Consider the following 14,163-nt stretch of genomic DNA (forward strand, 5'->3'; position numbering starts at 1 on the left):
TTGTGGCTGTGATGTTTTAATCCCTTCTATATTACCAATTGCCTCATTACTTTCCTTAAAATAAAAGGATCTCTGAAAGCCTGAGTTTAATTGCATCAAATAGATTGCTATAAAATATCATCAGTCTTGTGGTAGATTAGTGTGTTTACTTTAGAATTATATTTTGAAATGCAGCTTTTAAGCTACATCAAAAATGCAGTTTCAACAGTATTTAAGTGAATTGACACATTCAGAAAACAATCATAAAAGAATGTAAATGATATGTGTATGTAAACATTTCACAATAGCAACTGTATACACTGAATTAACATTTTGCTTACTTCCCTAAAGCTTCTCTTTATTACATTTCCCTATGTAATAGAGTACAGACTTTGATCTGTCTTGTGATTAGAATTCTTCTGTGTTTCTTAGAGAGGGCAGAACCAACTGTGGAGACTGTGAGGAAGATGGATCCTTCCACCAGTATGCCCACAGGGCAACTTCCCCCCGTGTCTGTGATTCCTCTGGTTACTGGACTCCTGAAGAGGCTGTTGGTCAGTTACAGTAGATCTTTCAATTTTATTCCCCAGTCGAATCACTTACCGGTGTTGTTGAGAAAAATAAATACTAAGATAATAGTTTTTTAATACCCATCATGAATCTTTTTCTCGCGATACTGGAAATGTGTATGGATTCTGAATTTTTATTCATCGAAGTGATTTGTGATGAAACACAAATAGTATCAACGTGTGATGTTTTGCATGGAAAATAGTTTCTGAGTTTGTTTATGGGAAGAGCCATAATGGACTTAATCATTTCTGTTTTCCTATTATAAAGCTTTACCTTCTGTTTTGCTTTAATCAAAGACTTTAAACACAGAATACACATATACAAAAAGCATTTTGGCAGCACACACAATGTTCACCTTTTTACTTCCAAGAGATACAAATCCAGCTGCTCTAGGTAGGCTACAGTGCCATGGTTCATACATGTATGCAGGATATCATTTTTACAGGTGCTGAAACAAGGGTATTTTATCCATCCACTTTCTAATAGCTTCATCCGATTCAGGGTCATAGGAGACCTTGAGCCTATCTCGGCAAACAACTCTCACAAGGTGGGACACACCCTGACGCCAGTCCATTATAGAGCACAAGCGTGTTTGTCACTTCCAAAAACAGTGACAGTAAAATGTATTACCTTATCTAGGATCCTAAATTCACTGTGCCTGAAGACCCTGCAACCCGTGTGGGTGTTGATACCTTCACGAGCTGTGTGTACTCATTGTCTAGCTCTGCTGTATGTACTCACTTCTATCCAAGAACACTGGGCTACAATAAGAGCTTGCAGTCAGTGACGCCATAAATCAGCAATTTTAATTGGAAAAAAACCCATCCAAATAAACATTTATGTAAACTCTTACAAACTTGTTGCAGATTTCCTGTGTTTCAGATTTGATCATGGATTGTTTCCTCTGTTCTCCCATCTCGTTCTGTTGTTGCTGGGATCCATCCATTAACAAAACAAACAACAAATGCAGCATAAAGTGCTGATTTTATGGCTGCCAAAGAGACAAACCGTAGTGAAACTGGAGATTCTGGAGTTTTTTTTTTACTAAAAATATTACTGACAAAAACACAACTTCTAAGTAAATAAAAACCTTGTAAGAATGTTGTCACATACATACAGGATTGCATTGCAATGAAACTGCATACTTAGATGGAAGGGATTCCTTTACTCTTTTTTTGTTGCTCTTTAAAGTGCCTTCCAACATGTTGGTTTAATACATTCTTTTTAAGATTAAGCTATATGTTGCCAAGTGTTTTCTTGGAGTTGTGCAATATGTTAAATATATTAATTTATTCCTCATTTCTCAATAACAACAACAACGACAACAAAACTTTCAGTTTTGATTAGCAACGATACAAAGCACTGGACCTATCCATTGGCCAGATGCCCGCACTAAATAGTGTCTCATAATAGAGGAAGATTCAATTTTCTCCTTTCAGCTAGGTGCGTGCAAGATTATGGAAGCCTGGAAACAATGTATAAAGAAATAAATCATAAAAGGAATAATTGCCTTAAAACGTCTTGTTTGTGCTGTTTAAAACCAAGGTGCTCAAAATAGTTCCATAGTTTAGTAATGCTAGTAGAGGTCCAAGATCCAGCTGTCATTAAAAAATCAATGTGTACCCAGTATTTCACTGAAACATTATTCTTCATGTAACAGATGTAACTGATTATCTTAATCAGGATGCTGTGAAGCTGGGCTGGGCAGTACCTTAAATTGACGCATATCAAACATTTTTTTTAAAACTGTTTCAAACTGAACGTAATACATGGAAATCCTTCTCTTCCAACGTGTGGGAAAAAGAGAAGAAAAAAAAACATTGTTTGTAGCAAAATTATGGGATGGCTCCAGTTACTAAAATGTGGTCGTGATTATAGTGTTAACAAATGATATGACAGAAAAAACAAGAATCATAGCAGCTATTTTAAAAAAGAGTAACAAAAATGAATAATACTTAGAAAGAAATGAATGAACAATTTTCACAGCTACCTACATTGTCTAAGTGTGTGTTAGAAAAATGCATGCATGATTATAGCTGAGGAAGTAATTGACGCATCTGTGAACATATTGCATGAATAGGAATCATCACACTTCACTCACACCTGCAGATTGTGATGTTATTGCACAGCTCCTTATGCGTGATCTTTGGCACAATAACATTTTTTATGTTTTTTTAAGTCTGAGTAGATGTATCTGAATCAGTAATCCTTGTCAAGTATTCAGAAAAAAAACGGAGTTTCAGGCAAAGCTGACTACAATGGGAAGGTTGAGACAGCTTGATTTCCAAATCAAAATCTTCCATCAAAATAGAAAACAGGAGGTCACAACTGATAGAATAATTGACAGCTCAGTGTTTATCTCACCAATTTATTTGTGTGTGTGTGTTTTACTTGACATTGAATTGTTTATTCCGGACAAATCTGTACATTAAGGCACATAAGCACATCGTGACTTTACCCATGCTTAGAAGCAGATGTGTGAGCATTAAGGAATGCTGATTTCTGCGGGATCCTCCTAGAGTCTCGCTGTTCCGGAGAGAGCACAGCATGCTTCTTTTGTCCCAGACTGCAGATTACCACTTGGAATGTAAATTATTTTGTCACTGCTGCCCTGCCCCTTTTTGAGCACAATTGTCCCTGTCTGTTTCAGATAGACCTGTGGAATGGCTATACAGTTTAAAATGTTGATTTCTCAGTAAGCGCCTACTTCCCAGACTATGTTTTAGATTGTCTTGGTTTACAGTCAATGCCAATGACAAAACAATTTTAGTATGTGAATTAAAAACAATTTTAGTATGTGAATTAAAAACAATTTTAGTATGTGAATTATAATACTTTAGCAGTGAGCATATCTTAACCAGAAAGACTGTACCGTTGAAATCAAAAGTCGGCATGGCCATACAAAGTTTAGTTTACTTTACTGAAATACAAGACACTTCAAATGCTATTTTCTTTTGCCCTTTTTTGCCTGAGTTTCAAGACCTGCCAGGCAATCACAGGCAAGAGGGAAACACAATCTAATTTAATTAGAATGTGAATGAAGAAACAGGCAGGTCCAGACAGCCAATAATGGTCAAGTGTATTGTTTCTGATAAAAAATGAGAGCGAATATGGACATCTCCATGTGCAGTAGATGCAGGTGGGGTACACCAATAGCTCAAGAGAGCCCCTGTCTATTGCTTTGTGTACATGCCATAGGTCCTCCTGATGTTTACCAGCCATGTGAGCCCAGCCTTCAGGCCTGGAGCCCTGAGCTTCACCTGTATGATGCCAACATGACAGCCCCTTGTCCTCAGACTGAAGGATGTGTTCTGGAGCTCCATTTTCTCTACCCTGTCATCCCTGAGAGCCTCACAGTATGGATCACCTATATATCAACAGGTCGCATTCTCTAATTACTTCTTAATTGTATTTAGTTCCCTTTTCTTTACACAACTATTTCACCCCTTAACTCTCATTCCTGATAAGCTTTATTGATGGTAAGTAGTCAATATTATACTGTAGCTTAAATCATAAAAAGCTAATACATCAAGCATCAGTAAAGAATGCTAAGAGCCCGTTAAAATGCTTGTCAATACAGTGGACCTTAAACTGTTTGGTGTGTTTCCAGTATACTGATGCCTGTCTTTATTGAAGGAATTAAACATTGTTTCCAAGTTCAATTTATCTGTGAGTGCTGTGGCATCATTCAATTTTTTTCCCTGAATTTCTGCATCCTGAACCGCTTTGAACAGATTGTTCTCATAAATTATGAATACAGATGAAATAATTTGTGATTCCATCCATTAAAAATGTGATGTAACTCAGTTTGTAAATGCACTTATATACCTAACCTTTGCTTAATTGTTTAGGCGCCACCAATGCATGTCTGCATGATGGACTGATGGTCAAGCTTGTGTTTTTTTCTGCAGACTCTACCAGAGCCATTTCCAACATCGAGATCCTCACAGAGTATGGTGAGTCCATCCACATGGGTCCCCAGCACACATTCTGTGATATACCACTCACCCTACGCCTCAACACCCAGAAAAAGATCTCAGGGGTGAAGATCTATACCTTTGATGAGAAGATGGAGATTGATGCTGCTCTCCTGACATCCAGGCCTAAGAACACCTTATGCTCCAAGTGTTATCCACTCCACTATCAGATATTCAGAGACCCAGCTTTTCCTAAAGGCCCAGTGAGACAGCCATCACGCAAGTTTACTGACACGTAAGTGAATGGAGCCCTCACTCAATTATGGCTTGAAACATTGCTCTGATTTCAGGCATATTTTATTTGGTTTAGCATGCTATATACTGTAAATAGTTTGTTACCTGAAAGTAGAAAGACTGCATTATGACTGGATGAAATTCTCAGATCAATTAGCTACTAAAAACAGTTCCATTCTAGAATGGCCTTCTCTCAATTGTAAATATTTGTATATTCATTAAATGGATGTGATAAGGTTATGTCTGTCTACAGGTCTCCTTATTCATTAGGTCATACGAATGTCACAGTATCAAAATATTGTACCATTTTAAATTCATTATTATATTAAATACCACCCTAGTGGACTATTTAATCACTTATTTAACCAGAAAAGTCTAATTTACCAGAGAGATATCCTTCTTATTATTGTATTAAATCCAGGAACTACAAAATTTTCCATCTGAACCAAAATGAGTGCATGCCACCCTCTAAATGTTGAGGTTGTTAAATTTGAGTTTTCCTGCTCTCACGCCAAAAAGTTGGCCACATTAGCTGGTGTTTATCACCTTCAGCGACTGCCAAGCCTTAAACAGAATTACGTTCAAGCACACACAAAAATTACATTTCCACACAAAGAGCATGCAAGGAGTGTATCCCTCAATGTAAGCCTTCTATCTTACATTTAATAGTTTTGTCTACTAGATACAGGGAAACTGCTGCAGTCATTTGGAGGACACTTACAGTAACAGGAATGTGTTCATATTCTTCAGAGGAATTTACATTTACATCATAGAAGATTTAAGGCTTTGACTGAGATCAAACACTGTAGAACATTTTTAAGACTTTAGCTGAACTTGATTCTTTCCAGTGGTCGGGTATGGTATTGTTCTGAAATTCTGGCTCATTTTATTGTAATACCAACAACCTTGCATACCCTTGTTAGTGCGTAATTCTTATTTTTGCATTTTTCTCATGGATGACCAGTGTGTCTGCAGGTATTCAGGGTGTCTTTAAGGCTGAGAAAATCTGCACACCTGAATAGCTGGAAAAAGCAGTTGAGTTGGACGACTTAAGCAATTAACCAGACAGTTTAGCTCATTAAGACCTGAGCTGAGATGAAAATGTCCAAACCCACTGGCCCTCCAAGACTAGGACTGAACAGCACTAAGTTATCCAAAAAGGGATTTATCAAGTTAAAATATAGAAATATTATCTATTGGAAAAAAACATAGAACAATTGCTGAACTAGTAGAGGTTGAAGCACAGACTGAGACATATAGTCCAGAGAGCTCTGTCTTATGTGTAAGATGTGCCATTTATAATCCAGATTCCCCAAGCAGCCACTTGCAATTGGCTAGGTGTACCATCAGAGTTGGGTGGGCTTAATCGACCTGTACAGCTTCTGCTTGGTATGGCTGGAAGCCTGAGCACTTCAAATGCTGTCAGTAAGAAACAGAATGTGCCTTAAATTGATACATCTCATTGCTAGATCTCATTAATGAAACATTAGCCGCTTGTGTCAGATATAAGTGGATAAGCAGTGGACATATCACAGGAGAACATGCAGTACCCCATGATCAGTCAAGCTGATTAACAACTATTGATTCCAGATTGGGGTGGTATAAAATTTAAAAATAATTGCCAACTCAGGATAAAAAATAGGTCCATAAACGCTAACAACACTAGTAGATTGATTTCATTTTCTATTGTGTAAGTATAAAAAGCTGTAAGAACCTTGGAGAATTAAACTATGTAAAAAAAATCAGTATTGGAATATAAACCAAATGTTATACCACTGAAAACAATAAACACTCCAGGCTTGTTGGAGCTGTCTTGAATTTTTGAAGGAAACAAATAAACATTCTGTGTTGATTATAGTGTGTTAGTAAGGAAGACTGTCACAGAGACAAAAGGATTGAAAGAGGTTAAATATTGTAAATGTGAAGCAGCACTGCCACCATGAGGTCATTATAGAAATGAAATGTGTTTGCAACATGTTAACACTTGTCAGTAAAACAGCGCTTAAACTGGCTTGATAAATTCCAACGGCTGGACTAGATGTCATTAACATTCCCTGAAAGTACTGTATGTCTGTGGAGCAGTGCTAAGAAAAATGACATATATACAGATACTGTAAATGTGTGTTTTTATCTGTTGTTGACGGCAGCAAGAAAATAACGATGTTTAGCTTTCCGTCTAGATTATTCACAATATATTTTAGATTTTTCATGCCTTCTTTTCAATTTGCAGTAGTATTTTTTCCATTTTGTTTTTGCGTGGAATAAAAACGCCAGAAAAGGAAGATATTTTCATCCTCTTCTCAAAACCTCTTGGAAATATCTCTGCTCTGTCTCGCATCCTCTTTAACAAGACGCAGTAATAATTAACAGATCTACTGTAATTTCTGACCTGAAAGGCTAGCCACAGTGGAACGCCCATTTGTTTTTGCTGGACTCTCTCATGGTTGTGAGAAGAAACCCTACTTCATAATTAATGAAGGCAATTTGTACTGTATGTAGAGGTTATCCGAGACTCTGAAGAGAAGAGACTTACATCCTCTTAGACATTATTTATTGGTGGCAGGAGACAAAGGCAACCAAACAATGTTGGGAATGTCAAGGGCATACTCTTTTTATAGTTGTCAGTAGACAAAACAGATCAATGACCAGGGCACTGTGCCTGTAATCTTCCTAGGTAGTCTGACAATGATTAGGTCATCTCCTGAAAAGGAACAGAAGGAACTCCTTGCTCTGAACTTTTCCGAAACCCACATAGTAGCTAGTGTACTTTTCTTTCAGTGTATTCTCTTGTGTCTATTGCAAAGGATGAAGCTAGAAACAAATACCATCAGGTTTCATCAAGAAAGACTCCTGCCATGTAGAAATTACGAACATTAACAGCTGTAAGTCCTTAACATGTTACTGAAGAAGGATTAAAGATTTTATTTTAATACTCTTCAGAAGTACTCGGTTTCACATTTACTTACAAGACTTAATATACAGTAATTCACCTGGAATTCAGTTAACTCAATTCAAAATGTCACCAATGTGATCTGATAACAAATATGTTATGGAGTTTGAAATCACCATTGTGTTATGCCTTACAGGGATGTGATCTGGGGAGAGCTGTATAAGTATTGGGTTCAAGTAGCCATGGAAGGACTTCTAAGTGAAAATTCCCCAGCTCTAGTCTACATCCATGGCTCTCCCTATTGTGGAAATGGCCTGGTGGACAGGTAAGAATAGCTGAATTATCATCTTTCAACATGTTTTTCAGATTTGGCTTCAAAATCAAATGTTCTTTTGCTACCTATTTGCCTACCACATATCTGTAAACAGAAAACATTATACATAAGTTATTCCTGATTGCACTGTAAAATGATTGTAAATGAGACAGTAGTCTGAGCTATGGCTACTGTAAGATGAAGACAGCACAAAGTTCATATGTTTTGACATCTTGCCTTGTTAATTTTTATATCACTTCCATTTTTTCAAGTTTTTACTACTTTCCCCTCAACATGCTGTAAATGTGTATACTTTATCCTCCTTGTGTGCTATGCGGTGAAGTCACTCTGACTTATTCTAAATGGGAGCAAGTGAATGTTGTTTGTGTATTTTCCTCCTCACCCTCTACAGCAAAGAAGAGTGTGATGATGGCAATCTCATTGATGGTGATGGATGCTCTAAGAAATGTCAGATGGAGCCAGGATTTAATTGTGATGGTAAGTTGCAAAGGAAAAGAACCTGATTTTTCTTTGACATAAGGAATTGGTTTCCAGGCTTTGGTTTATAATCAGTTCATTGGATCTGCATTATTAACAGAATTTTGTTTTTCTTAACAGTGCATTTTTCCATTTCAGTTCAGGGGAGGCCTGTCAATAGATTTAACATGAGGAGATCACATTTAAATGCATTATGTAATCACATTTAAATGTATGATATAATTTGTTCAGACATTTTCATTAATGAAAAATGGTTTTCTGCCTTTTCTTCGTGAATAGCTGATTTTTTTTCCTTCTTGTTTTCTACTCACTCTCATTTTTACAAATGTACACCATTTTTGGTTTGCAATTTCTCCTTATCACATCATTTGGTTATTTAACCCAAATAGCTAGATTATTTCAAGAATTCCCAACCAGTTAATTTGAAAACATAAACATGGACTTGTGTCAAATCCCCAAAAGTGGAGTTGTTTTGATCAACCATAAATGACTATGAGAAGGACAATTATAACAATCCCCCCACTCAACCCACGCAGCACAATAGAAAAATCAAACATGTTTAACTCCCTAATTAACTTAGACCAGCATAGCTTAAATGCAAATTACTTCATCTTTCATGCAAAGCTGCTGGTAATTAAAAACATAAGTGACATTCAGCTTTGTTTCAGTAATTCTAGTTCCTGTTACAGGGCTGAACACGCCAAATGTCTAAGTGATATAGCAACAACGTCATGTGAAGTAACATTAGAGGAACATTTTCTGCTTCGTCCTGCAGGAGAGCCAAGCCTGTGTTATGTGTTTGATGGCGATGGTATTTGTGAAGAGTTTGAGAGAGGCTCCAGTGTGCAGGACTGTGGTTTCTTCACCCCGCATGGCTATTCTGACCAGTGGGCATCTGAAGCACATGCATCTCACCAACATGATACTAAATGCCCAGTGCTTGCTGTTACAAGAGAACCCTCTCTCACTCAGGTACTGGAATAATAACCAGTCAACCATCCCTGTTACACTAACATTTGCATTACTGTGCACCACAGTGAGTTACTTAAAAGACTTGCTAGTCACAGATATGTACTGTAGGTACTGTACTTATTGCCAGTCAGTTCTATTGATTTCCACATGAGTGCTCATGAACAAATATTCATATAGAGATATAGGTTTCTGATGAAAATATGACTGTTAGCATGAATTTATATTCATTCTTTTTTTGTGTTGTAATTTCATTATTTTCTAGTTTAACTAGGCTGTCTTAGGCATATACCATAGAGAGCACTATCAATACCTTTAAAGGTCCAAAACTAATTTTTAGTAGTATTAGTTTTTCAAAAAGAGAACACCCCCCCCCCCCATCCCCCCGAATTCCCATCCCCATCCAACAAAAAAGATTGTAAATCAAAGCACCACTAAAATGAATTCAGCCAGTGTTGACAGAGGCATTGTCATTGCAGCAAGCAAATTGATCATATCACTTCAGATTCCCCTCCACAAGGTACCAATTATCAAAGTGGTTGAAGGTTCCATGTAGTTAATATGATGGTAAGACAGGATCCCATGATCCTTTGGGAGGGAAACATGGCGACACAGAGTGAAATGCCAACATCTTTTTAGCTGCACTGAGACCAACCATCAGGATCCTTGTCCTCCTACAAGAGGCTGAGATTGAAGTTATCATTTGACAAGTGAATTTAAACAAGGAATATCCTTAGAATATTTGACAAAGATTAATACACCTGTGTACAAAACGTCAGGGTCATATCTTGAAATTCCCCAAAATGTGGAAAAAAGATTCCTTAGGGGGATAGGCCCGTTAAATAGGACAATATTTCATACCCTAGTGGAGTTAAATCACTATACAGATTATAATTGCTTGGATGTCTGCTTCTAGGTGTGCAAATCTCAATTCCTGGATGTAAGTGACAGCCTCTCACATTATTCCTGGTTTCCCTGTACTGCCATAAAGGAGAGCTACTCTGACTATGATGAGGAACAGCCAGTATGGTTGAAGGTATGGCCTCCATTTACTGACAAATGATGTAGGAATTAATGCATTTGCATTTGTAGATTGGCACACTTACACTACTGTATTGTTCTGGTGCATTAATAACATGTTCCATGGTTTTGTTTAGGTGGGATTTTCTCGTCCTGGGGTGGCAGCTTCAATTATTATTTACCTGGCTTCTGATGGAGCCTGGCTGGGATACCATTACAGGAAAACAGTGTCTATCCAATTGAGTGATACAAGTGGCAAAAACCATTCTCTAGGTATTATTTTTCTTTCTCTTTGCATATAGCTTTAGGTGTATAATATAACCTGTCAGTAATATGAGTAATATGAGAGTGGGGAAACATGTAGGGGGGAAAAATGAAAGACTTTCTGGGATTTCATCTTAGCTAATTTAATTGATCGATAGACCACTTTTAATTTGGGGTTTATTGAATATTTATAAACAAATCTACTTAATTTCTTCTCCAGGTTCTTATGAGCTCTCGTGCCAGCGTAACCCTCTTGTCGTCAATGTGACTCACAACCTGAGCCTTCCATTTTTCCGCACGTCGGCTGTCTTCTTCGAGTTTTCCTCACCACTGGTCGCTGTCATGGCCGTCGCTCTGAGGACCTCCTGTCATTTCAGCGCCTTCGCCCTGAACGGGTGCGCTGAGGGTGGGGTCTTCAGCCAGGAAGCAGAGATGTACTCGCTTAATCAGCTCTGTGTTTTGTTATTCAGGTTTTCAAACAGGACTCGTGCTTAGCAGAGCAAAATCATAAAGGTCCACTTCCTTACATACATATTCCTCAGACATTGTGGGTCATACCTTAGATGATGGGTGGAAAAGTAACTTTATAAGATGTTTTATTATGAAAAGTTTGAATGGAATAATGTAATTATGGTAACAACTGTCCTATATCTAACGGGGTAACTTAATCTCCACAGGTTCAGGTAGCTTTTTATAAACGAATGGAGTTTCTTGCTCTGTGTATCAGAGCAAAGGTAAATTCTTAGGAGTTAAAATAATTGGTAATGCCTTGTTTTATTTCTGGATTATAATGCATGTTATTAGTTGTTTATTATTGTAAAAATAAGTCATTAGTGGTTGTTTGTGAGTTCTAAATGCTTAATATATGCCTTAGCAGAAATCCTTACAGGCATAAATTATGCATTTATTACTGAAGAAAGATAATAACTGACAACATTATACAGTTGCTATTCATTAAATGTTTAATGCTTGTATACAGTACTAGTCATAGACAACTAGTTCATGTCAACCATGTTGGGCGTCTTCTTGATTTATGTAGAAAACAAATTGATTTTTGTCAGATCATGAATGAAACATCAGTATTTATGCTACAAAGAATGATCATGTGCAGGGACAAGTTAACCAAGTATAGAAAACTTTTGGTTTAAGCCTTCACTTTCAATGGTTTCCAGTAGTTTTTCACTGAAACTGCAAGCATCCCTGTCTATCTGAAAACAAGAAACATCAATGCAGCCCAAAGGTGTATCTCTGCCGGGTGAATGTAACCGTCTCTGACAGGCCCCTCTGTTTGGTGCAGATGTGCTCGGAGGCCTTGCACTGCCAACACCTGTAGCCCCCCAGAGATAGAACATGCCACTCTTGACTGCACCTCTGAGCCGGGTCACCCCAGGTGCACTGTCACGTGTCACCAAGGCTTCTCCCTGAGTGTGCTGAGTGGGAAGGGGCTCCGTCCAAAAGAGGTGAGAGTAATCAAGTCTGTACTGTAAGGTAATAGAAAATAAAATGGAAAAAGTTGGCATCCGGGATGATGTAGCATCATGAGACCTTTGTATTGTTCAAATATCTGGAATCAGGAGTTAAAGTAATTAGCTCTAGGTAGTGTTGGTGGACAGGTAGGTGGCACTTTTCCATCTGGATTAGAATTGCCAACACAAAAATTACACTGTACTGTAGGAAGTGCTGTCCTGTGGATGAGATCTTAAACCTACTGCATGTCCTGGCTGCTTGTTTATTAAAAATCCCCTGGCACTGTTCATAACAGTAGGTGTGTTAACCCTGATGTCTGGCTGCATTCTGCTATGGGTTTGAACAATCTAATCTTCCTGAAGTTCCCCCTATAATTCAACTGCTAATGGAGTATTGTACTCCTGCACCTCATCTGGGCTGCTGGTGCATAATGGCTGTCTCATATCACCCAGATGGATGCTGCACTTCAGCAGGTAATGAAATGGATCCCTTTCCATGTGTAAAGCACTATATTAATGCAAGCAATTATAATTTAAAATGGAATTATCGCTCCTTAAGCCCGTTGCTTGCCAGGATAGGCTCCGGGTCCCCCGTGATTCAGAATTGGATGCAGTGGTTAGAAAATGGATGGATTCAGAAAAAACAATAAAGAAATAGCTGACAAAAAAAGGATGAAATGTAATTACTGACCTATACATTTTTCAGTCCGGGCTTCTTTGATAGTAGACTGTAGTTTTATTTTTAATTACAACCAATACAGTAATGTGTTGCATAATTTACAACCTCATAATGAAGATTTTCCTTCTTGATATCCGGCAGAAGGAAGCAGTGCTGGAGTGTGGGTATGGGACATGGGACCGAGTAGTGGCCTGCCAACCCATTGACTGTGGATTCCCGGATGAGTCCCATGTTTACTTCGCCTCCTTTTCCTGCCCAGGGGGAACAACTTTTGGAAAACAGTGTTCATTTTCTTGCAAGCCTCCAGCAATTCTGCAAGGTGTGGAATGAATGACACACTGTGAAAATAAATATGTTGATTTATTTGTTCTTTCTACATGCACAAGCATAAATTGGTGTTTTTTTATGTCAAACTGTTTTTCCTTCTTTTTCATTCTGTCTGATGCCAAGTATCAAAGTCTTTACAGGCGTTCAGATGGTGGTTTAAAGTAGTGGAAGTTAATGTGGAGTGTTATCTGATCCAGCCAAGTGTAGCTCTGTGCCAAGGTCTTTCCAGAGAACATAAGATACCTGCTGCATAAATAGGAAACTAGCAGGAGGTGTGGGAGGCAGTAGACAGGTATGGAGAGAAAATAAGAAGGAAAAAGTGTTTTTTATGATTCAACAGGTCTAGTAATTGGAAGAGGGGTGACAGCATGTTGGCATTGAGCAGCAACAGTTGAGAGACTTCCATATTTTAATAGCATGCCAATAAGTGTTTAAATTAACGTTTTCTGTCTATTTTTTGAAACCTCTGTCTCTGTGTCTTAATGTCTATTTCTATATCACTGTAAATGATGTGAATGAACTTAATCTATATTAATAAATTTAAAAAGCTAGCAGCTACAGAGATTCTAAAAGCCATTTAAGGTCCCTGTGTTTTGAAGTCCACCTTGATCAAACAACAAGCGGCCCTCCCTGTCTTAAATGAAAATCAAATAACGCCATACAAAAAGGGGCCTGTGAGCACAGTGTTGTGAAACTCATCTCATTAGCCTGCAGTACATAGGCAGATTCAGGTACCTTGTCCCACAGGGTCACCACAGCTGCTGAAACAGAAAACCACAAAGTCATTAGTTGGCCAGGAAATGTTTTTCTTCACGAAACTTCTCTGTGGGGTAGCTGGGACCTGAAAATTCAGTTTCCCTAAGGACTCTGAGACTTGGCTTTCTACCTGTGCTGCAAGCTACAATGAAGCCAAGCCTACTTTCCAGGTTTTGTAAACACATTTTTTTTATAGAAGTGAAAGTTTTACAAGAAAGTAT

General features: G+C 37.9%; 1 protein-coding gene across 1 annotated transcript in view; it reads left to right on the forward strand.

Moving 5' to 3' along the window:
* The window catches only part of pappa2 (pappalysin 2), a 68,455-nt gene that overhangs the window by 26,577 nt on the left and 27,715 nt on the right, over window positions 1–14,163 (forward strand). Inside the window, exons 6-16 of the mRNA XM_006634719.3 lie at window positions 412–533; window positions 3,748–3,930; window positions 4,461–4,761; window positions 7,847–7,975; window positions 8,376–8,461; window positions 9,237–9,433; window positions 10,347–10,466; window positions 10,588–10,723; window positions 10,935–11,109; window positions 12,012–12,174; window positions 13,001–13,178. Coding sequence (XP_006634782.2) covers window positions 412–533; window positions 3,748–3,930; window positions 4,461–4,761; window positions 7,847–7,975; window positions 8,376–8,461; window positions 9,237–9,433; window positions 10,347–10,466; window positions 10,588–10,723; window positions 10,935–11,109; window positions 12,012–12,174; window positions 13,001–13,178 — 1,790 coding nt within the window. The remainder of the gene's footprint in view (window positions 1–411; window positions 534–3,747; window positions 3,931–4,460; window positions 4,762–7,846; window positions 7,976–8,375; window positions 8,462–9,236; window positions 9,434–10,346; window positions 10,467–10,587; window positions 10,724–10,934; window positions 11,110–12,011; window positions 12,175–13,000; window positions 13,179–14,163) is intronic.

Source organism: Lepisosteus oculatus, chromosome 9 (genome assembly GCF_040954835.1).
Source record: "Lepisosteus oculatus isolate fLepOcu1 chromosome 9, fLepOcu1.hap2, whole genome shotgun sequence".
Taxonomy (NCBI): Eukaryota; Metazoa; Chordata; class Actinopteri; order Semionotiformes; family Lepisosteidae; genus Lepisosteus; species Lepisosteus oculatus.